This window comes from Ctenopharyngodon idella, chromosome 23, assembly GCF_019924925.1.
Source record: "Ctenopharyngodon idella isolate HZGC_01 chromosome 23, HZGC01, whole genome shotgun sequence".
Classification (NCBI taxonomy): Eukaryota; Metazoa; Chordata; class Actinopteri; order Cypriniformes; family Xenocyprididae; genus Ctenopharyngodon; species Ctenopharyngodon idella.
This window is the reverse complement of record NC_067242.1, coordinates 21,477,351-21,502,061: the sequence shown is the minus strand read 5'-3', so window position 1 is coordinate 21,502,061 and position 24,711 is coordinate 21,477,351. Positions and strand designations below refer to the sequence as shown.

The following is a 24,711-nucleotide window of genomic DNA, read 5'->3' as shown; positions in this document are numbered from 1 at the left end:
TTAAACACACATACTTAATACACATACATATAACTGTTTTCTGTTTTAATTTGCCTGTGATGGCAAAGCTGAATTTTTAGCATCATTACTCCAGTTTTCAGTGTCACATGATCCTTCAGAAACCATTCTAATATTCTGATTTGTTGCACAAAAACATTTCTTATTATTCTCACTGTTGAAAACAGTATTGCTGAATAGAAAGTTCAAAAGAACAGCATTTAGTTAATAGAAACCTTTTGTCTAACATTATAAATACTTACCATCATTTTTGATCCATTTAATGAAAAACCTTTAAACAGAAGTGTGCATATATAATTTTAGTTATGATATAATTGTATAGATATTTTTACATGATGGAATTACTTCTAAACAAGTTGAATACTGTGCCTTAAACCAAATAGAGCATGTCAAATTAGGAAAATGCATTAAAAATGTTATAGTTTTGACAATATTTAAATTTATTGAATAATTTATTCAACAATTTATTCTATTATTATATTAACCTAAAAGGATTTGAAACATTTGTATGTTTCTAAAGTTCTTTATATTTAATATGCTAATGTTTTAGATGCTGTTGATCCATTTACTATATAATGTACATTTCCATTTCTGTGCAAACGTACCATCACTAAACAGTTCACATATATGGACCTATTTCAAAGCCACATGCAGAGCACCAGAACCAATGTGGTCTTCAGTGTCCCTACAGCAGGGGTGTCCAATCCTGCTCCTGGAGGGCCACTGCCCTGCAAAGTTTAGCTCCAACCCCAGTGAAACACACCTGAACCAGCTAATCAAGGTCTTAGGCATATTAGAATCTTCCGGACAGGTATGTTGAGGCAAGTTGGAGCTAAACTCTGCAGGACAGTGGCCCTCCAGAAAGGAGTTTGGACACCCCTGCCCTACAGTCTCAGGTCAGACAGGGCTCAGCTGGGAAACACTCTGAATTCAAATAGAAAAATGAACTGAATCTCTCCAAGCACAGAAAACACATTTTTCCCTAGACAAACTCCACTGAGATTTCTTTGAATGAATGGTGAAAATTCACCCAAGCCTGAATAGTATGTTTCATTGAAACTTTTTGACTGATATCAGAGGTTTTGTTAACACTCATGTTGGATTTTTCTAATAGAATTTGCTGTGATGAAATCTCTTTTTAAAGTTGTTCTACAGCAGAGAAAGACTTCTGTCTCCGACCTCATGTTCCTGATACATTTCACATTTTCATGTTGGATCTCAGCCAGACTGATATCAAGTGCGTGTCACCAATACTAATATTCCGCAAGTATTCTGAGTCAAGAGCCAAAATAATAGACCAAGATAACATGGATGGGCTGATGGTCTGATGTCCCCACCAGGCTTTATTTTTTGTTGTTTATATGTGTATTATATGAGGATTCCATAGAGTTGCTGGGACATTAGGGTCATTTATCAACCACCATGAAGGACCAGAGCTTTTAAATCACTATAAATGGCTTATCAGTATTAAAAGGCTTTATTAACGTGAGACTTACTCAGCAGCTGGTGGGGCAGGACCTGCAGGCTTCTCTTCATGGTATCATGTGGTCCGGCTCCTCCTCCACAGTGCTCATGGTTCTCTACAGGACAAAGGATAGACAGGAGTTAATCATAATCTGATTATCATGCCATTGCATTCCTGAACTTTTAATGAACTTAAAGAACACAATGAACCTTGCTATCTTTAATTAAATAGGGTTGTAATTATTACATGTGAGACAACCACCCAAAACAGCAACATTAATTCAACCAATGATGAGTATCTGTTTGTCCAACCAAAACGAAAGAATGTTCTAGAACACATTATTAGCTTTAATACATAAATGGTTTAGCTCTGAAAATAATAAATCACACAAGCTAAAATGGATTTGACCTGTCATTAAAATTCCAGCGTTATTCCCCTGTGTTCAGGCATTTGACATAAGCCGACACTATCACAGTCTCAAGAAACTGTCACAGTGCTAAATGCAAATGGACACAGACACATTTTCTCTCAAGAGATAAGTGTTTATGAATGTGTGTGTGCTTTTGTGTGTGTGATTGTCAAGGTGTCAAAACTGTCACTCTCTCATCTTGTCCTTGGGGTACTGTGACTGAACCGCATCCCACCGCACAAGACATTGAGTCGATAAAGTATCTGAAATGAGATTTGAGCCCCCTTGGGTGAGAGGAAGTCTGAATCACATGCTAATCTAAACGTCTCATGAACACAACCACATTGACCATGATACACTGAGTGCAGCATTGATCCCTTTTCATAATCTTTTCATTAAGAGCTGTCTGTCTTTCATAAGCATTGGATCAAATCGAGCCTTTTCTCAAGTACAAAACCAAACCATATCTAAATAGCTTTTGATCAATGATTTTTAACTTGACAGTACTGATTTTGTAGGCTATAAATCTAAGTAAATCTAAATTCATATCACAAAGTAAGTAGCTAAGTAAAACACAGCTCTCATACAATACTTTTGCCTAATACAAGGCTCAAATAGATTTACAGCATTTTGAAAGATGGCTAAAATGTCTCCTAAAAAATTAAAAATTTTTTAAAAACAAAAACACAGAGCAAAAGGGTTGAATTCATTAAACAGTTGTGACATCTTTCTGTGTGGTAAAATAGCGATGTGCCACATTTACCCTTAAAAAAATGTACACTTTAGCTTACTCTGACTGTCCTGTGAGTACTTATTATGGAAATAATATACTTTAAAGGATTAGTTCACTTTGAAATGAAAATTAGCCCAAGCTTTACTCACCCTCAAGCTATCCTAGGTGTATATGACTTTCTTCTTTCTGATGAACATAATTGCAGAAATATTAATAAATATCCTGACGCATCCGAGCTTTATAATGGCAGTGATAGGGATCAATGAGTATGAGCTGAAGAAAGTGCCTCCATCCACATCCATCCATCATAAATCTTTGCTCCACCCATTATGGATTAATGAAGGCCTTGTGATGCGAAGCGATGCGTTTGTGTAAAAAATATCCATATTTAAACAAGTTATGAAGTAAAATATGTAGCTTCCGCCAGACTGCCTTCAGTATTGAAGTTAAGAAGAAAGTGTAAACTGGCGTCACGTCAGTTACACTTTTTCCGTAAGTTGAACATAGGGAAGGCGCAGGATGTAGCGTGAGCTTTGTGAACTGCAAGAGTTTTAAACTTTCTGGGTAACTTGAATACGGAAGGCGGCTTGTGCGGAAGCTAGATATTTTACTTCATAACTTGTTTAAATATGGATTTTTTTTTTTTTTTTACACAAACGCATCACTTCGATTCAGAAGGCCTTTATTAACCCCCCGGAGCCATGTGGAGCACATATTTATGATGGATGAATGTGGATGGAAGCACTTTTTTCAGCTCTATCACTGCCATTATAAAGCTTGGATGCATCAGGATATTTATTAATATTTCTGCGATTATGTTCATCAGAAAGAAGTCATATACACCTAGGATGGCTTGAGGGTGAGTAAAGATTGGGCTAATTTTCATTTCAAAGTGAACTAATTCTTTAAAAGAATATACTTAAATGGATAGTTCACCCAAAAATGAAAATTCTGTCAAAATTTATCAGGCTCAAATTGAGAAAGAGGGAGCTTAAAGAATTATTGTCACACATAATTTGGCACCTATGAGTCCAGACCTTAAATTTATTGAAAGTCTTTGGGATGTGCTGGAGTAGACTTTACAGAGTGCTCGACTCTTGCATTCACTGTAAACCCGAATAAGTTGGCAAAACTCAAAAAATTTGAGGCAATCAGTTGGCTCAAAATTTTTAATTTAAGAAATTCAAAGTCTAAGTAAGCAGAATTGGTAGATTTTTATTTTGTACTCATACATTTTAATTGTTCTTAACTTGAAAAGTTTGAGTACACTAATTCATACATTTAACTTAAAATTTCCATGTAACCTCAATGTGAAAATTTTTATTAGTGTAAACTTAGCTAGCTATAACAAGCTAATTCAGAAAATGTTAACATGTTAACAATAGCATGGTATAGCGCTTGCTGAATGCAGCAATATAAAGTATTTAACATATTTGCTCTCAAACCAAGCCGCATGCACCACTTGTCACCATGATGTTAACTCTTCAAAAACCCACATTAACAGAAACTCTTGTAAATTAGCATAAAACTCAAAACAATGAAACAGTTCAGTTTACTTAAAATATATCGGTTCTGTGAACTTGAAAGAAAAAGAAAGTGCTAAATACTCATAAAAGTTAATTTGACAGAACTAATTTGTTTAATTTATGTTTGTCCTACTCGAACTAGTTTAGTATTTTGAGCATTAGGGTTTACAGTACAAGATCTTGACCAAAAATTGATGCACCTCTTGATGGAAATAACATCACAACTTTTATTTTCATCAAGAGGTGCATACATTTTTGGTCAAGATCTTGTCTCACTGCCTCACTTCTCAATGTAATTCATAGCCAGAGGCAAATTATTAAGACTTGATTTCGACAATCGGTTAATGAATATTTGTTTTTGCAAATAATTTCCATTTGGTTTATTATCTCTGCAGCCTGTCCAACAGGTGAGAGATTATAAACCTGTTCCCATAATCTTCATCTCATTATTGTTCAACACAGCCAGTCGAGAAAATTCAACCGCTGAGCTTTCTGACTTCTCAATCAATACAGATTATGATGTCTCAATCAATGGATGCACATTGCTTTTGTGTGTGTGCGCAGTAGTCACTGCAACGTCATCACGACACCTGTGAGAATATCTGTGATTCACGACACATTTTCAGTAAAGGCAAACGTGTGTGAGTGAGTTTGTGTGGGAAGAAAGTCCATTTGTGAGTCATGCCCACCTGCACCTGGAGGGCAATAGACGTGAGCGCATTTTCTCAGATAACAGAGGCAAGGTCAGTAGAGTAAAAACTACAAGTACAAGACAAATTGAGAGGCCACAAAATGAATGTGTGGGCCAGACAAGTAAAGCATGAAAATAGGAGGTAAACTAAGATGCAGCTTGCTGTAATTTTTAGATAGCATGTAGTGGCGTTTGTACTTCTTTTCTAACAAACCACTGCATGGCAACTGGCACATACAGAGACCCTGCTTCAGTCACCATGGCAACCTGAACAGAAAATTATATTCAAATCTCGTCACAGGGACAACTGTGAGAACAATACAGAGAAAATCAAACTTGACATGGAGATATTAGCCACGTGTGCTTTGAGCCTTTGAGCCAACAAACCGAAAGAAAAAAACAGCCCCTCCTATCCCAAGGCGATGTTTGGTTTGCGTTAATGATGACGGTTTGCCGACATCCCGGGTCAGTTTTGAGACAGCACCTCTAAATTGTCTGTCTGGAAGGACAAGGGCTTTGAGATGAGCCAAGGTCGGCTGAGATGGTGTAGTGAAATAAAAGCTGTCAATGGATCCCCCTCAGGCCGCTGCCGACAGGAATAAGAAAGCTTCTGCCTTTATGTTTGTCTCTATTTCACAGTTAGACTCCCAATGCTGGTGAAGGCAGAGAAATTGGCATGTCTGCTTCAGGGTAAATCATCACTTTTGAAGCTTAAATAGAGGTTTGTGAAACCGCATGTATTTGCTGCAGAAATATTACATTGATAACATGAGGTTTTTCACAAAGCAAAAGTACCATTGTTATTTCTGTTTTTGACAGCAAAATGCTGTTGCTTTTTTCTTTTTTTAATACGTTTTTCTGATGATCCCATTGTGTGTGGGTGTTTTTTTTTTTTTTTTTTTTTTTTTAAGTACAATGTAAATGTTGTACATGAATATTGTAACCAGGGTTTAAAATTTAAAGTCACCAAGTGCAAGTAATAATACAGTTGGCGAATTAATAAAATGGCTCACCAATTGGACAATAAATTTAACAGGATGTGCAAAATAATACATGATGGGTGCGTCTCAATCAGCTCCCTAGCTTTTGAGGTCCTAAAACAGTATATTGTTTAAATGAATTTCAGGCACTGGTAAGAACAGTAAGGACCCTGGCTCACTACACAAGGGGACACTGATGACTCCTTTTCCGGCAACATGACAATGTCCTCATTGTACAACATCACTACTGGTATTTATGAACAAAAGCAGAACTGATATCTTTCCAACATTATTTTTTTTAATGTTATACGTGCAACATTTCAGCCATAAATAAATGATAAATGTTAGCTAGAGTCTAGAATGTTTCATTGTCGATGTATGTTTATGCTGAAATATAATTAAATAATGGTTTGTATTTAAAAAAAACATCTATTGCGTGTTGTTATGAGTTGGCTCATTTGATTTATGTTTCGCGCTTCAGAACTTCTGTTAAGGGAGCATAGTGAGCATCGATGCTTCCTGGTTTTCAGGTACATTGTGGGACTTTTTAGGGAGTGAAAGTTTCCGTACACTGGAAGGATTTCGCGATTGAGATAGCCCTTAAAATAGCTGATTCCCTGATCAGTGTCCTGATTACTGAACTAGAGAGCTGACTGAGACGCACCCAAAAACTTAACTATAAAAACTACAGTTTTACCCTCACCACCGTTCAAAGGTTTATGGTAAGTACAATTTTTTAAAAAGAATTCATACTGTTCTTAAATTGATCAAAAGTGACAGTAAAGACATTTATAATGTTACAGAATATTTCTATTTCAAATAATGCTGTTCTTTTGAACCATAGACTCTAAAAAAGATGGACGATGTGTAGAAAAACGAAGCCGAAATAGCCGTTGACATTGTGTGCTGATTACGTCATTCGAAGCCCGAGTCTGCGCAGTAGTGATCCTGAGGTGGAGCCGTGGCATCAAGGTCCAGGCCATTCTCCCGCTCCACAGACTCAATCACAGGCACAGCTGTCAATAATGACATTATACCCCTTTTTTCTTAGCCTCAAATAACTAACTAAAACCAAACTTATTGGAAAAATGAACACTTGAACATACGTCAGCTTGATGACAATAACTAAAATGACAGAAACCATCTTAGGAAAAAAAAAATATTTGAAGTTTACTTGGATTTTTTAGTTTGGCTTGCATCCCATTCGATTACATGGAGAGGGAGGGGTTTATAACCTACACTTGCACCCAGCCACCAGGGGGCGATCAAAATGTTTTGGCTGTGCGGCACTTGTTTTGAACGTTTTATTCATCAAAGAATCCTGAAAACACAAAAATATTAAGCAGCACAACTGTTTTCAACATTTATAATAAGAAATGTTTCATAAGCGCCAAATCAGCATATTAGACTGATTTCTGAAGGATCACACGACACTGAAGACTGGAGTAAATGTGCATTCACACCATGTTGTAATAACTGTAATTACGAGATTTCAACTTGTAAAAAGCATTCACGTCCTCGTAGAGCTCATAATTACAGCTTGTAATATGGGAATTTTCTTGTACCACGTGACTGCTGTTCCACCTGACTGCTGCAGATTAATTTAGACGTTGATAGTGTCGCCATATTCCCAGTCAGAGGATGCGAACAGCTCCAAATAGAACTTCACGTATTGTAATCTCGAAACTATGGTAATTACCTGTGTCTTCTTATAACTTCAGTGATAAAGTTTATTTGAAAAAATTGCCTAAACTTATTTAAGGCAACACATACTATAATTAACAAAAAGTGAATAACAAAAATTCATGACTTCATGCCGTTTAATGGAATCATAAGTAAAACCAACGTCACAGGTTGGATTACCAGGACTGGGTATCAAATGTATACCTTCAATGCAATGTCGCTTTGGATATAACTATCTGCCAAATGCATAAATAAAAATGTAAATTTTCCAGGTGATGAATGAGGTCCTCACAGGCACCATGAACATAATTTGCTACAAATGAGGTCTTTAAAAGACAACATGATACTGCATTCACTACATATAATTAATCCTTATCCATGTTGATTTCATTAAATCTGGAAAATTAGATGTTAAAAGAAGTTAATATTATATTTCCTTGCCTTTGCAAAAAGTAAAGTGGTTTCAGGGGCAAGAAAGTTATTACATTTCAAAGAAATCATTTTCTTTATAATAACATGCACCAGTGAATTGTGCATATGACATAATTGGGAAAATAAAGAGGGTCAAGTTTGATTTCGTGTTGACTAAATTATACAACACAGTACATGAAGTCATGAGAGCATTTGCAAACTCAATTATGTGCTTGTTCTCTGTGAGGTCAGAGCGAGTCTCTCATGGTATCTTGTTCACAATATATATTCAAGGTGATTGACTGGGAATATTGACTGCACTCACTCACTAATTAGTTTACAAGGACTCATTAATCCAATTAGACCTGGGCCACTCTCACATTCACTATGTATTACATGACATCATTTCCTCTGGGCTTCTGCATAAGCTAACAAGGTCTTGTAAGTCTAAGATAAGATTGTTTGATGTGTTGCTACTTTAAGAAAGAGGAGCAATCCACAGATTTGCATTTTATCTGAGCTCCTGAAAATGCAAATTAATAAAAACAAATTACAGACATAATGGATATTTGATAACAGCAGCTGGTGCGCTACCACATGTTCATTTTTTTTTATCTGTTAAAGAAAAGATTTCTATTAGAACCTGTTTGAAACTTAATTGAAATTTACCAGTTTAGCCCAACATGCTAATGCTTCTAGCTAATCGAACTGAGCAAAATCTGTTTAAAACATTTGGTTATATCTGATACTTTTAAAAGGAAAGACTCAAAATTTTGGGAATGAGGTTTAATGTATCCCAAGAGGGTTAGAAGCAGGCCTGATGAGGGAGAATTAGTCCTTTGGTGTGTTAGTTTTGATGTTTGTTTCTCTGATGGTGATTAGCATGCAGTACTGATAAGGTATGGACTAAGAGCCGCTACACATTTCCTGTTTTTATGTGTTTGAGAGGCTCATCATGGCAGCAATAAAGCATGTGGAATGCCACACAAGCCCCAGTATTGCTGATAACCCAGCAGTGACCTCTCTTACACCCAAACAGATGTTTGGCATTTCATACATGTCTTCGTGTGTTATAACCTTGCTCTCGTGTCAGTAAAGGTTATAAAAAAGGAGGCAAAAACTTGATATTCTTTAAAAGGGTCATATTATGAATGAAAATAATTTTACTTGATCTTTTCATATAGGCTACTCTTTCCTAGTCAATAAAGATTAGATTTTTTATAGAGATGTATATACTTTTTCTGTTTCCTTTGTTCCTGCAGTGTGTTTTTGCTTTTTGTTTTATTGAGGGTGCTGCTGAACAACGATGTACTAAAAACGAAAAGTTTTTCACGTACATTCGACAACGTTGTCAAAACGATCCCTGTTCACATGGATCTGAGAAAACAATTAAAAATGCTGTAATATGCATGCCAGGCCAGTAGTTGGCGATGTCACTTTGTAAAGAAACACGTAATAAGCATGCGCATGACGTCACCGTTTTCACAAATTTCTCGTTCTGTATTTTACACAGAGACGATAACCTATCACTTTCAAAAACTTGCACTTTGAATCCCGTTTTCAAAAGTTTGCATTTTCAGGCCCCCAAAACGCCTTTGTCGTGTAAATGAGCGGCCAAAACTCCTAAAAATTTTTCCGTTTCTAGTCGAAAACTGTGTCGTGTAAATGAATCCTCTACTTGCTTCTGTGTGGTACCAACCCTTGACACAGATATGATAAGCTGATAATTATTTTAACGGACTGATATTTCTATTGTACTATTTTGTCTAAAAAAAAAAAAACCCTTAAAAACTAAAATAAATTGTTTTTATTTAATTGTTTTTAAGTGAATTTAGGCCTCTGAACATTACATTGTGAAGTATGAAAAATGGGCATTCATTTTTAAATTTACAAAATGTTACATTTAGCAGTTTTATTAAATTATTAGTGTTTTAATAAGTAAATGAGCATGAACAATTAAATATACAATACCCGCCAACAAGTGGTAAATGGTAATTAAACAGAATAATGGCTGTTTTAGTGCAAAAACACTGACTAATTTATACATACCATTCAAAAATTTGGAGTCAGTAAGTATTCCTATTAAAAAAAATAAATAAAAATTTAAAAAAAGGCTCACCAAGGCTGCATTTATTTGATCACATACAGTAATAAATAAATACCGTAATACAAAATATTATAATTTAAATACCTGTTTTATATGTTCATAGATTTTCAAATATAATCAATTCCTGTGATGGTAAAAGCAAAATTTCCAGTCTTCAGTGTCACATGATCCTTCAGAAATCATTCTAACATGCTGAATTGGTGCTGAAAAAAACATTTCTTCTTATTATCAGTGTTAAAAACAGTTGTGCTGCTTAATATTTTAATAATACTTTTTTTTTTCAGGATTGTTTGATGAATAGAAAGTTCAGCATGGATTTGAAATATAAATATTTTGTAACATTATAAGTGTCTTTACTGTCACTTTTGATAATTTAATGAATCTTACTTACCCCAAACCTCTGAACAGTACACATATATAATCTTATAATAATAATCTTATAATGACCCTATAATAATAATATTCACATCCGATTGTCTCCACAGGATTTGATGTTTCATGAGCATCAGATATGAAACCACAAATGATTAGACAATCATCTTCTGCATCATCAGTATTCAGTACCTGATTCAATAAAAGCGCCATGTTCCTATCTATGTCCCGAGATTAAAAATTAATCTATGTAAAAATGAATCACCAGGTTAGACAATAACACCTCCCCTATGGGCAGCACTGTGTGGATACCAGTGCGGTGTTCTGCTGAATCACGACTGGTTCTCCAGCGTCCCTGACGGCACGATGAATTGCAGCTGCTGCGTCACTCTGCCCGGCCCCCGAGAGACGTGTAATCAATCAGAGCCGCAGCTACATGGGCCGTCACAGCTGCAGGGCTCTGCACCAGGCCATTAAAAGTGCATTATCTTCCCAGCATGCCTTTCACGTCTCCCACGAGGAAGACGACAAAACCCGTTGCCACTTCCTCTGGTTAAGTCAGAGTCTCTAACACCAAAAAAGCCAAAGGGCCTCTTAAAATGATGCCCCTTCATAAGACACACAGCACAGCAGCGCATTTAACTCAGTGATTAAGCGCTAAATGAATCGTAACAGATGTTGTCTTAACAATGTCACTTCACTTTCGAAAAACAAACTTTCAGTCAAGCTGAGTGGGCGGTATGAGCAAATGAAACATTTTATATCACAATAACATTTAATTGTACTTCAATTGTAATTTAATTGTACGCTTAAAGTTCATTTTTTAGAACAAAATAACAAAATTAAATGTTAAATTAATATGCATTGTTATACTGTACAATATTATGTTGTTATGCTTAAATTCACTTGTAACATTTGAACGATTAATTTTAGTCTTTATTGTGTTATTATTCTTTTATACAAAATTATAAAGAATAATAGAATAATTGTCGGCCATAACATGAAAATATTTAGCGGCTTATCAGTATCACCCTAAATTTTAATATCGATGCATCCTTAAAACTAAAACGGATAGTTAAAGGGATGGTTCACCCAAAAATTAAAATTTTGTAATCATTTACTCTTTCCCATGTTGTTCCAAACCTGTATGAGTTTCTTTCTTCTGTTGAACACAAAAGAAGATATTTTGAAGAATGTTGGTAACCAGACAGTTGAGAGCACCCATTGACTTCCATAGTATTTTTTTCCTACTATGGAAGTCAATGGGTGCCGTCAACTGTCTGGTTACCAACATTATTTAAAATATCTTCTTTTGTGTTTAACAGAAGAAAGAAACTCATACAGGTTTGGAACAACTTGAGAGTGAGTAAGTATAATGACAAAATTTTGGGGTGAACTATCCCTTTAAATTCTGATCGAATAAGCAATATACACATAGCTGTGATCAGACATTATTCTATTGCTCAACAAATGTAAACAACTAACCACGTAGCCTAGGTCAAGAACGTTGAATCAGTTATTAATATAAAGTTGAGAGCTCTTGGGTAAATAATTTTTATCTAAAATTCAAGGCATTAGAAATGGAGGCATTAGAAACTGCTCAGAAATGGAGGGTTTGAGCTGGGTGTGTGTCACGAAGCATGGCACATAAAAAGGTACATGTGTAGGTGTATGAATGAGTGTGTGTAGATGATGGATGTGCCATCAAAGATTAACACAAAAGTCATTCTGGAGGATCAGAGAACTCGTGGGTTTGATACTGTGTGGGTGAAACAGCTCAGACGCTTCACTATGAGGGAAATGGGTCGAATGAGTCTCCAATGGTCGATCCATTCACTCAAAATATAATACACTTATATAAAGAATAGAGTGAATTAAAAAAAGTATTTAATAGAAAATTCCTTCTTTTTTGCTTTATAGCGCTCATATTATTGAAAACATGCAGAGTTTAGCCAATCATAAAAACAGTTATTTGAAAAAATAAAAAATTTGATTAGAGGTCCACTGATATATCGCCAAGGCCAATGTTATTGGCCGATATTTGGCATTTTTAATGATCACCATTGGCAAACAAGTTTTTCTCTTTGGCTGTTAAGTGTTGTTGGTGGGACTTTTATTTTGACATTGCTGAGAGCCCAGCGCAGACACACATGAGCTTCCATTTTCTGTCATTAGTTCTTTGTTTAACAGTTTGAAACATTTTCAAGTCTTTGAATATTTAATAAACATTTAATGCCTCAAATCTTGTAAACTTCTGCAAATCCAGCTGTTAGTACTTGTGTGCATAGCCTTCATAAAATATGTGTATTCTGTGTGTGACGTTCCATCTGTGTGAAGGATCCAAGCCATGTGAATTGGATGCGGATATAAGAGTTCAGCTGTCACTGGACACCAAGGGCCCTATTTTAACTAAGCACATGGTCTAAAGCGCATGGCGCAGGTGCACTTAGGGCGTGTCCGAATCCACTTTTGCTAGTTTAACGACAGGAAAAATGGTCAGCGCGCCCAGCGCATGGTCTAAAAGGGTTGTCCCTATTCTCTTAATGAGTAATGGGTGTGTTTTGGGCGTAACGTGCAAAAAAAAAAAAAAACTGAACGCTTCTATAGTGAGGAAACGGATCTGCTCGTGTGCGAGGTTAAAGCGCGCGAGCAGACCATCTACGGGAAAAGCCGGATTCCACCAAAGCATTTTTATCTTTATGCACACAATAATAATCTTTTACATTGTAATCCTTTTATTTTTAATATTTGGCATGTTTGTGTGCTGCTGTGCATCCCTGTGTGTGTAATAATCAGAGTGTACACGCGTTGTGCACCCGCATAAGCGCATATTACTAACGCGCTCTTTAAATAACGAAACAAATATTGCGCCATTGACTTTAGACCAGGTTTCAGTTGGTCAATGGCACAGTCTATTTCAGTTGCCTCAAAATAGCAAGGCGCCAACAATGCGCCTGAACATGCGTCGTATTCAGACCAGCACACCCATGGGCGCACAAACGGGCGCAAATGCATTTGCTATTTAAACAACGTGGCGCAGGACGAGGAAATGACAACTGCGTCAGGCTAAAACTAGCAAAAAAAACTTGGGTCGCGCATGATGCCGCATTGCGACGGGTGTATGATAGGGCCCCAAGCGTGCCACACGAGTCCTGAAAAGTAAAGCCAAAGCGTCTTGATCGCCCCCAGGTGGCTGGATGCAGTACAGGTCATAAACCCCACCCTCTCCATGTAATGTAATAGGACGTGAGACAAACTAAACAGTCAAATTACATGGCAATTTTTTTTTTTTTCCAAAGATGGTTTCTGTCATTTTAGGCAGTTTTTATCATGCTGATGTTAAAGTGTTCATTCTTTAAATAAGTTTGTTTTTAGTTAGTTATTTGATGCTATAAAAACATGGGTTTTGACGTCATGATTGACAGCTGACAGCTCTATGAGTGAAGTAGTCACTGAAGCACCAAGAGACTTTTTCCTGGATCTTCGGGAGAAGATTGGAGCTTTTTTAATTTCCAGAACTACATTTCCAGATGTATTTATTTCACACCGACATAAGTTGTTCTGCTTTATTAACCGATTCTGCAGGAGTGTGGGCAGGACCTAGATACTGCGCTGCAGCTACGCGTAGACTCGAGACTCAATATGTCAGTGCCATTTTGGCACAGTGACGGCTTCAGTTACTACAGTGGAAGAGAGTTAATGTGCATTGTCCATTTTTTTTTTACAGTCTATGCTGGACACGCCCAAGAGAGCAACTTTAAATCCTTGATTTATGTCATATTCATGTCAAATTTACTGTGGACTGTATTTAAAATTAGCATTACCTGGTCTTTAAGAAATTAATTCCCAATCCACACAGAGTTAGCCTACCAGATTACTGAGGCCCCGTCCACACGGAGATGTGTTTAGGTGTATACGCAAAAAATTTGAATAGGTGTTTCGTCCAGACGAATCCTGCGTTTTCAGAAGGTGAATCCGATATTTTTTGAAACCGGGTCCCAGAGTGGATAAATCTGAAACGACGCCCTTGTGTTTTCGTGTGTACAGCCAATCCTGTATATTTTGTGAAACGCTGATGTCATCTCCTCACGTGTCGACCCTAGTCAGACGCCGCTAACAGCACAAAACAGCAACAACAACAACAATAGCAGACTCAGGATGCTTGTGTTCGTGCTGCAGAAGCTACTGAGCCAAAATAAAGCATTATTTCTAAGCTTTACTAAAGTTTGTATACAGCGCACAAGGTTTATGCGCATGCTCCAAGTCTTATTCTCTGTTTTAAGTGTATCTCTGTGGCAGAATTACAGCGCCACATACTGGTCTGGCATGTATACTACATCATTTTGAGCCGGTTTCAGCGGTTTCGTGTGTACGCAGACTGAGTGTACTTTTGATTACTTTATTGTTGTTTACTTCCTTTTTATTCATGTTTTTCAACAGCTCCTTTAATTGTGAAAAATAGGATTACAGAATCCAGAAGTTACTATTTGAATTATAAATCTGTTTTTTTTTTATAAATTATTTAATTTATAAATTATTAATTTTATAATTAATTAATTAAAATGAATATGAAATTAATTAAATTATACATAATTGCAGAAATTGTTATGCTTGTGTTGACTAAATTAAATTTATGCTTTATATTGGCCACCCTGCTCTCCAAGATATCGGTATTAGCCATTAAAAAAAAAAAAAAAAAAAAAAAAAACCTCAATCTTCCAGTGATACAACAGAATTATCTCTAATGACGTATGCCGGATCAATCATTTTGATCGTTTAGACCTGCATTATTTAAACCCTGCAAGCTTGTATTCATTTTTGAGTGCAATGACCACATCTCAAAATCCAATCAGAACTGATGCATAGAACATTTATCTTTTCCGATAATCCGATATACTCAAATGTTACGTACTTGTGGTAAACAACATTTTTTTACACTCCAGCTGTAGTGTAGTATGGTGTGAGCAGTAGAGAGACTCGGTGGATGTAGCCATAAACAGATTCAGTGAGATGCTGACAGTGTGAGTGGATACACACTGACAGACTGTCACCTACTCTGTGGTGCCTTTTACAAGATGAGCTGGTGTGTGGCTATAACTGACAGGGCAACTGTGAGACACAAAGTCTGGATATTAAGATGGCTAATTGGTGAATGACGTCGCCGTTTGGCTTGTTATATTTCTCATATGTGCCACCTATCACATAACATCTAAACCTCTTCTAGTTAGCGTATGTTTTTTAATGTTGACTGCCAAGTTGACTGATTTTTTTATAAATTAATTATCTTGGATCAATTCATGTACAGTCCAAACCAAATATTTATATATTATGTTTTTAATTTAACATTAATAAATATATATTTATATCAACTATTAATAATTTTAATATTTGATTAAAAGAAAACTACAGATATTTTAATGTTGCCATCAAATGACTATCAAATTAATTTCAGAGACCATAGTTGCTTTTGGTTCAGTGCTGGGGCAAAACCATAAAGCAGAACCAAGTAGAACCCGCCAAGATTAACATACAAACACGAAAAACATACTGATCAGTAACATCTGCACATTCCTCAACTGAGATCATGGGTAAAGGGTCTAGTAGTCTTGAGTAATGCAGGAGTAAAGGTTCAATAAATGAGGGGAAATTACATACTTCCTCACTCTTGCACCCTGAGCGGTCATGCATATAGGACTAGACTCTGTGTGGGTCTATGCTATGTGTGTATAGGGGGTGCACAGATTATCATTATTCATAAAAAAAGTGCAGTGAAATGCAAAATATACATTAAATGTACTGTTGTTCATCAAATTTTCATGGCTGAAATCCAGTCATTTCAATATCATGTTAAGGTGAAGGATTTCCCCATGCAGATTTCAATGGGTTCAGGTTGGTCATGAGAATTCACTGTGTTGACCAACAGAAAGCTGCATGATTTGAAAGTGACTTCTGTGTGAGCTGTGCTTCATACATCTCTATGACAATAGACAATGGACATTTTTGCCCCAAAAATTCAGTTGAAATTTTGCTAATGTGACTGCAACTTAAAGGGTTAGTTCACCTCTTAGTTGCACCATCGTCTTCGAAACACAAATTTTAAATGAAATCTGTAGGATTTCTGTCCCTACATTGACAGTTCTTGCAACTACCTGTTGCTTCAAAAAGTTCATAAAGAAATCGTAAAATAAATCCATATGAGTCGAGCAGTTCAGTCCAAATTTTCTGAAGAGACTTGATGGCTTTATATGATGAACAGACTGAATTTAGGCTTTTAACTGATCAGTAAACATAAACAGAAGCTCAACCGTACTTGCTTAAAGGGTAAGTTCACCCAAAACTTAAATTTCTGTCATTAATTACTCACCCTCATGTCGTTCCAAATCTGTAAGACCTTTATTCATCTTCAGAATACAAATTAAGATATTTTTGATGAAATCCGAGAGGTTTCTGAACCACCCATAGGCAGCAGCGTCATTGCAACTTTCAAGGTCCAGAAAGACCTAAAGACATTGTTAAAATAGTTCATGTGACTACAGTGGTTCAACCTTAATGAAATGAAGCGACGAGAATACCTTTTGTGCACAAAAACAAAACAAAAATAAAGACTTTATTCAACAATTTCTCCTATGCGGTTGACGTTGTACACACAGTACAGCGCTTCCGGGTTCTATGTCAGAACGCAGGAGCTGTCCAATAATGAGCCGCGTTCTGAAGTAATTAATGACAGAAATGTAATTTTTGGGTGAACTAACCCTTTAATACGCAAGAACAACCTCATTGGTTCTTGCGGAAGGTCAAACATGCTGCTTAACACATGAGAATGAACCTCATTGGTTCTTGTACATCAAGCAAACATGCTTGAGCTTCAATTTACCACAACTGATGTGTGAGCTGATAAATGTTTATATGTGAATGAAGGCCTAAATCCAAACTGATCGAATCTCTTCAGAAAATTTGGACTAAATCACTCAATTCATATGGATTAGTTTTACAATCTCTTTATGAACTTTTTGAAGCGTCAAAGTGGTAGTTGCGTAGACTGTCAATGGAGGGACAAAAATCTTTCAGATTTCATTAAAATATCTTCATTTGTATTTCGAAGATGAACGAAAGTCTTACGGGTTTGGAACGTCATGAGGGTGAGTAAATGTTTATAATAAAGAATTTTCATTTTTTGATGAACAAACCCTTTAAGAAAGAAAAAGACAAAATGTAGTAGTCCTCTGAATGTTTACACTGCCAAAAGATTTTGCACCATCCATTGGTCATCCTTCTAGGCTTAATACTTAAAATAATTGTATAAAAATACCACCACTAAATACATACAGTATGGAAAGTCCCTTTAGATCATATGTAGACTAAGATCTACAGTGTGGCTAACAGGGGTGTTATTCATGATCTACTTTAATCACAAAAGAGATTTCTTATAGAAGACAGCCTCTAAAGAGCCCACAGGCACATTAAAAATAAACAAGTACAATAAAGGAAGATAAGAAAAAGGGATGCTTTGGAAAGTTGAAACAACCACCCCAAGAGGGACAGAGGCGGATCGTTTACAATGCAGAGTGGTTTTTCAGTCATCTGTGTCCAAATGTGCAGAATCTCTAATTTAAATACCCAAGATACAATTGTTCAAAGATATACTCATTATGTATGCTGAAAAGAGAAAGTACAAATGAAAAAGAAAAGAAACATTACAAATGAGAGCACTTTAATATTTCAGTTTCTCCTAAACAATAAAATGGAAAGCAACATCTGTTTCTCAAATCCTAGTAAGCTCATGTGTCTCATGTATAGGTTCTGAGATCTCAACAAAGTCTCAAACTGTGCTTAGATTTGCCAAGATATCAAAGTCTGCAATCACAAGTTCATTTAAATATGAACTCACACATTTTTCATCAAATTTTCCAAGACCAAAATGTCAATGTTATGCTGTACAATAATTGCATAGCTTTATCTAGTCTTATTTGCTTCTATAACATATCTGAGAACTGAGAACATATCTGAGAGCAAACCCTGAGATTCTTCTGGGTACAAGAATATGGTTAAGAACAAAACGTGTAAGAGATTAAGATATAAACTAAGAAATCCATAAAGCTGTGTAGATTCTGTCTTGTTTAGCTCTACTGAGATTGATCTGTGGTCAGTGTTTTGGGCGCAGAGAACTCAATAGATCAATTCCTATTTGTAGGGTGTTTATGACCACATTTAAACAGAACAAATGCATCCCAAGCCCAAAAGCTACAATCCAAGACCCAAAAAAGGAATCAGCCAGGGTTCGATCAAAAAGCACTTGACAATTTATTTTTACATTAATTAAATTGATAAGTGCTTCAACAATATATGTATTCTATTATTGTTATACACTGAATTATGAATTTATAACAACCCATTACCACTGATAGTTGTTCTTACAAATGTAAGGGTATTTTCACTACTGCAGGATTACCAAATGACTAAAGAAACATTATCAGCATGATGGTGTAAAACTGTACAGTTCTTGTCTATTACTGCTACTTACCAAAAACGGAAATAAGCGCAGTTAGAATTAGTATAACATGTGGGAGAGCATTGCTATGGCTATATTGTATTGCAATAGATAGAACTTTGATGTTAATACTGAATCAAATCTAGTTAGCATATCATTTATAATCGAAAGGGTTTAATGACAATATTTGGTTATTATGGTTATACTTGAATTGATTACAAATTAGACTTATAAGTTGGTAAAACATATACAGTTAAATGTGCATTTCACCAAGTACAACATAGTTGTTGATCCTGGAACAACATTCAAATCAACCAATCAGATCTGAAGGACAAGTTTACAGTTTCTGTCAAGTTTAGGCTTACAACCAGTGCATCTACATCAGTTTTATTCACCTATCATCTTGGAAAAATCACAGTGACCATCTTGGCCTACAGGCTTTCATCACTATCAGCACCTCTTGAGCATTTAGGAATTTTTTGTAATAAAGAGGGGGTTGGAACAGGAAAGCAAATGTCTTTGTTTTTTCTTAACCCTACACACTTTTATCTGCTAGTTGTGGCCCTAAATGGCATGCTTAACCAATGCGTCACATTGATTATTGAGTACTGTAACTAAAGCCCTCCAACATTAATGAGGGCCTTTGACCTGTTAGTGGTGTTTGTTCAGTCAGTACATGTTCAATTGTGCTCTGCTAGGATCACTGTCTGATTTGCATTTGACACTGGTGGCTGGATATACACTATATTGCCAAAAGTATTGGGACACCCCTCCAAATCATTGAATTCAGGTGTTCCAATCACTTTCATGGCCACAGGTGTATAAAATCAAGCCTAGGCATGCAGACTGCTTCTACAAACATTTGTGAAAGAATGGGTCGCTCTCAGGAGCTCAGTGAATTCAAGCGTAGTACTGTGATAGGTTGCCACCTGTGCAATAAGTCCATTCGTGTAATTTCCTCACTACTAAATATTCCATGGTCAACTGTTAGTGGTATCATAAAGTGGAAGCAATTGGGAACAACAGCAACTCAGCCACGAAGTGGTAGGCCACGTAAAATTCACAGAGCGGGGTCAGCGCATGCTGAGGCGCACAGTGTGCAGAAGTCGCCAACTTCCTGCAGAGTCAATAGCTACAGACCTCAGATTAGCTCAAGAACAGTGCATAGAGAGCTTCATGGAATGGGTTTCCATGGCCGAGCAGCTGCATCCAAGCCTTACATCACCAAGTGCAATGCAAAGCATCGGATGCAGTGGTGTAAAGCACGCCACCACTGGACTCTAGAACAGTGGAGACGTGTTCTTGGAGTAACGAATCACATTTCTCTGTCTGGCAATCCGACGGACGAGTCTGGGTTTGGCGGTTGTCAGGAGAACAGTACTTGCCTGACTGCATCGTGCCAAGTGTAAAGTTTGGTGGAGGGAAGATTATGGTGTGGGGTTGTTTTTCAGGGGTTGGGCTTGGCCCCTTAGTTCCAGTGAAAGGAACTCTTAATGCTTCAGCATACCAAGACATTTTGGACAATTTCATGCTCCCAACTTTGTGGGAACAGTTTGAGGATGGCCCCTTTCTGTTCCAACATGACTGCGCACCAGTGCACAAAGCAAGGTCCATAAAGACATGGATGAGCGAGTTTGGTGTGGAGGAACTTGACTGGCCTGCACAGAGTCCTGACCTCAACCCGATAGAACACCTTTGAATTAGAGTGGAGACTGTGAGCCAGGCCTTCTCGCCGATATCACTGCTTGACCTCACAAATGCGCTTCTAGAAGAATGGTCAAAAATTTGCATAAAGACACTCCTAAACCTTGCAGAAAGCCTTCCCAGAAGAGTTGAAGCTGTTATAGCTGCAAAGGGTGGGCCAACTCCATATTAAACCCTACGGATTAAGAATGGGATGTCATTAAAGTTCATGTGCACGTAAAGGTAGGTGTCCCAAAACTCTTGGCAATATAGTGTATATATATCCATTTTGGGCTTTATAGGAATTTTAAGGGAATTTTTTTTTTTTTTTTTGGGACACTGATAGGGCCACATATATTTTGTTGATATCCGCTGAATTAAGCATCTGTAAATCACCTCTTGGGACTTTTCTCAAAAACATCATTTTTTTTAAAAAAATTCTCACGTCCAAATTTATGTTTTTGTAGTGCTTGCTGTTGCCCTTTATCAAAATACTCAAAATCCGTTATTAAAATCCTCAGCTTTATAGCTTCTCTAAAGAATGAAGAGCACAAATGACACACAACATGCACTATGATGATACTGGAATTAAACATAAGATGTTCCCTCTGAGATCATCATAAATGTTGTGATCTCACAAGATTCTAACATTAGATTTTGAACAATTTGTGCAGAACAATATATAAGTATTAATCTAATTAATCATCAATATGGAGTCAATATGGAGAACACTTTTAAAACTATAGGCACAAATGAACTTTGATTCAGATGCACTTGATGATCTACTGAGGTGGAACAGTAGATTGGATTAAATAAGACTTCTTTGCAGCCTGAATTTAGTGCAGACAGCCTTTCACAACAAAGACGGCTGTCACACTTTGCCCACTTTCCCACTGTCTATCACAGGATCCCTATGGGAATTGGCACTGCTAGACAGCATTCACTGTGTGTCTGTCTACCGACTGATTGTCTGTCTTAAAAAAACATCTTTCATAGCTCTTTGGTTTCTACTAGGACTGTCAAATTATAATCAAGTTAATTGCATAATATGCAGATTAATTAATCACAACTAATCGCAAGCACTAATGTTTGGATAATACAATAAGGTCCCATTAGTTAACGTTAGTTAATGCATTAACATTAACAATTCGCAATCCATTTGTTACAGTATTTATTAATCTTTGTAAACGTTAGTTAATAAAAATACAACTGTTCATTGTTAGATCATGTCAGCACAGGTCTGTTGAATAATATTAACAGATACAAATTTTAATAATGCATTAGTAAATGTTGAAATATTAACATAAACTAAGATTAACACTGTAATTGCTTTAGAAGCATTTTTCATTGTTCATGTTAACTTATGTAGTTAAATCAGCTATGGCATAAAGTGTAAAGTGTTGTCACCATCAATGACACCTATGGAAGAGTGTGAATGGCTCCTTACTCAATTTATGCTCTTGATAGTAAAAGATGTGTTGAATGTGTTGAATTTGAACTCTCAAAAATGTTGTTGCTCTATAGTATAATCTCTTATTGCAGAATATACATTAAATGGGGCATGATTTTTCTGCATTAACTATCAATCACACTAAACGTATGTTAAATTGACAGCCGCAGTTTTAATTGTGATCCACACCGAAGGTCAGAGACAACATTAAAGAACTGGAGGTCTTTCTATCACAAACAAAAACACATTCTCTGCATATGCCATTTCTTGTGTTGTATGGATATATTTTACAATTACACCATCTAATTGAGCTGAGCAAATGCAGAACTAAATCCAAATTGGAAATCAGCACCACCGTCCTAGAAGTGCGAGGCACATTTCAGCGAGGAGGTGATATTTCATCCAATAATAGTTCAGCATCTGGCCTGAGCTCTGTCGCAATTGGCTGTTAGACCAAAGCAGATGTACTCGCAGCCCCAGATACACACAGCAGCTAGATTCCATGGCATTCTGGGTAAATGGAGATAAACAGTGTGGTAATGTCTGGTGTGGTGGCCTGACACAGCACTCTGAAGCTAACAGCAGGGGAGCTGTCAACATATTAGTCCTCCCACATCGCAGCAAGCAACACAGAGAAACATCCCTCGGAGCGCACTTCTACCTGCCAGACTGTCAAATACACAAACACAATGCCAGGCATGTTTAGTTAGCTTTTTTTGGTTTATTATGATTTACCTTGGTAAGCCTCCCTCTTGCTATTGCACTGTTGGGTTTTTAAATCCCTGACACAAAATATTAAAATTCATTACATAACTTGTCCTATGTTTGTGCCAGGAACATGAATGATACCTCAAATCGTGCAGCTTAAGGAGGAGAGGTGTTCATTCACTTAATTTACTGTGAAATCAAACTGAGGGTTCTTACAAAGATCATAAAATGTGAAACAACAACAACAACAACAACTGTAGACTTGCACTGAAAGAGGATCCAAGCCATGTCTAAGAACAGAATATGAAAGATACTTTTGACTTGGGCCAGTAAGCAACCACCTAGCAACCACCCAGAACACCAAAGCAACCACCTAGAAACCACACAGAACACCATGTAACCACACAACCAGAACACCCTAGCAACAACCCAGAATACCCTGTAACAACCACCTAGAAGACACCCTCGCAACTACCTAGAAGCCAAGGCTGCACGATTAATCGAAATTAAACCACATGCGATTTGGCAATTGGCTGCGATTTTTTTAATGTGCAGATTGTGTTGTGTGCCTTATTCTGTTTAAGAAGCCACATAATCTCAGAAGGATGTTATTTCATAACACTCAACTGACATTATGAAGTGAGTTTGGAGGAAAAACATGTTATTAAATGTTGTCTTTTGTTGGACAGGAGGTTCATAAATACTTCTCATGTGTGGAAAGATGTTTGACGCGTGTTTCTTTTTCAAATGCACGTTATAAGTGATTCAAACTCGCAGTGTTTTCAGATGAAGCAGCATTTACTACTGATCACAGAGCCGTGCTTCACTGACACGCTGCGCATAAAAACAAAACAACAAAAAAAAAAAACGCAGCCTTTGCGATTTCATAATCGCACTAAGCCAAACGTTTTAAGCGCGAATAACACCAAGCAACCACTTAGTGACCACCCATAACACACTCACAACCACCCAGGATACCCTAGCAACCACCTAGAAACCACCCAGAACACTAAGCAACCACCTAGAGACGCATTACACCCTAGCAGGCACTCATAAAACCTTAGAAAATAGAGAACATCAAAGCAACCACCTTGAAACCACCCTGAACACCCTAGCAATCATCCAGAATACCCTAGCAACCACCTAGAAACAACCCAGAACACCCTAGCAATCATCCAGAATACCCTAGCAACTACCTAGAAACAACCCCCCTGCACACACTAACCACCTTGCGACCACTTAGAAACCACCCAGAACAGGCAAGCACCTAGTGACTACTCAGAACATCCTAACACCCACAGAAAAAAACACTTTAACAACCACAAAGAAACCACAGAGAACACCCAAGCAACTACAGAGAAACTCCCAAAACACCCTAGCAACCAACAAGAAATCATAGAGAACACACAAGCAACCACCTACAAACCACCCAGAATAGCTACACCAAATGCAACTAAACCATCCAGAACACACTAACAACAACTTAACAATGTGTTGGGAACCACTCAGAACACCTTATCAACCACATAGCAACACCCTGGCAACCATCCATTGTGGTGGCAAGATTTACATGAACCAGACCACTCAAAAATGTACATTAAATTGCAAATGGTACATTGCGCAATTGCTATTAGCACCCTTTAATTAAATCCACTTATTTTTCCTGACGATTTATAAAATGAAATACATAGATTTTTAGTCTCGTGGAAAAGCTGAAGTAAGCATTTCAACATTTTGGCTGAACATTACTGTTTACTAGACAAATGTCTGATCATAAATATCTCCAGGGAAAGCATGTGTCTGGTTCTGCTGTCCTCTGTCAAAAGGTTAATTGGTCCTGCAGAATGCAATAAACCCTTAACGACCTGTTGCCGTTTACAAGCCCACCCCAATAAGAGACATTTAAAGGGTTAAATTCCCAAGGGTGAATCTGATTATGCGAGTTTACGCCATCTTATGAATGATTCATATTTTATGATAATGAGCT

The 24,711-nt window shown here is 36.9% G+C and overlaps 1 protein-coding gene across 5 annotated transcripts in view; it reads right to left on the bottom strand.

Moving 5' to 3' along the window:
- Positions 1 to 24,711, bottom strand: part of tmem108 (transmembrane protein 108) — a 68,772-nt gene that overhangs the window by 19,355 nt on the left and 24,706 nt on the right. For all 5 annotated transcript variants that reach the window (XM_051882363.1, XM_051882361.1, XM_051882364.1 and 2 more), the window contains one exon: positions 1,515 to 1,598. In XM_051882363.1, coding sequence (XP_051738323.1) covers positions 1,515 to 1,554 — 40 coding nt within the window. In that variant the 5' untranslated portion in view covers positions 1,555 to 1,598. The remainder of the gene's footprint in view (positions 1 to 1,514; positions 1,599 to 24,711) is intronic.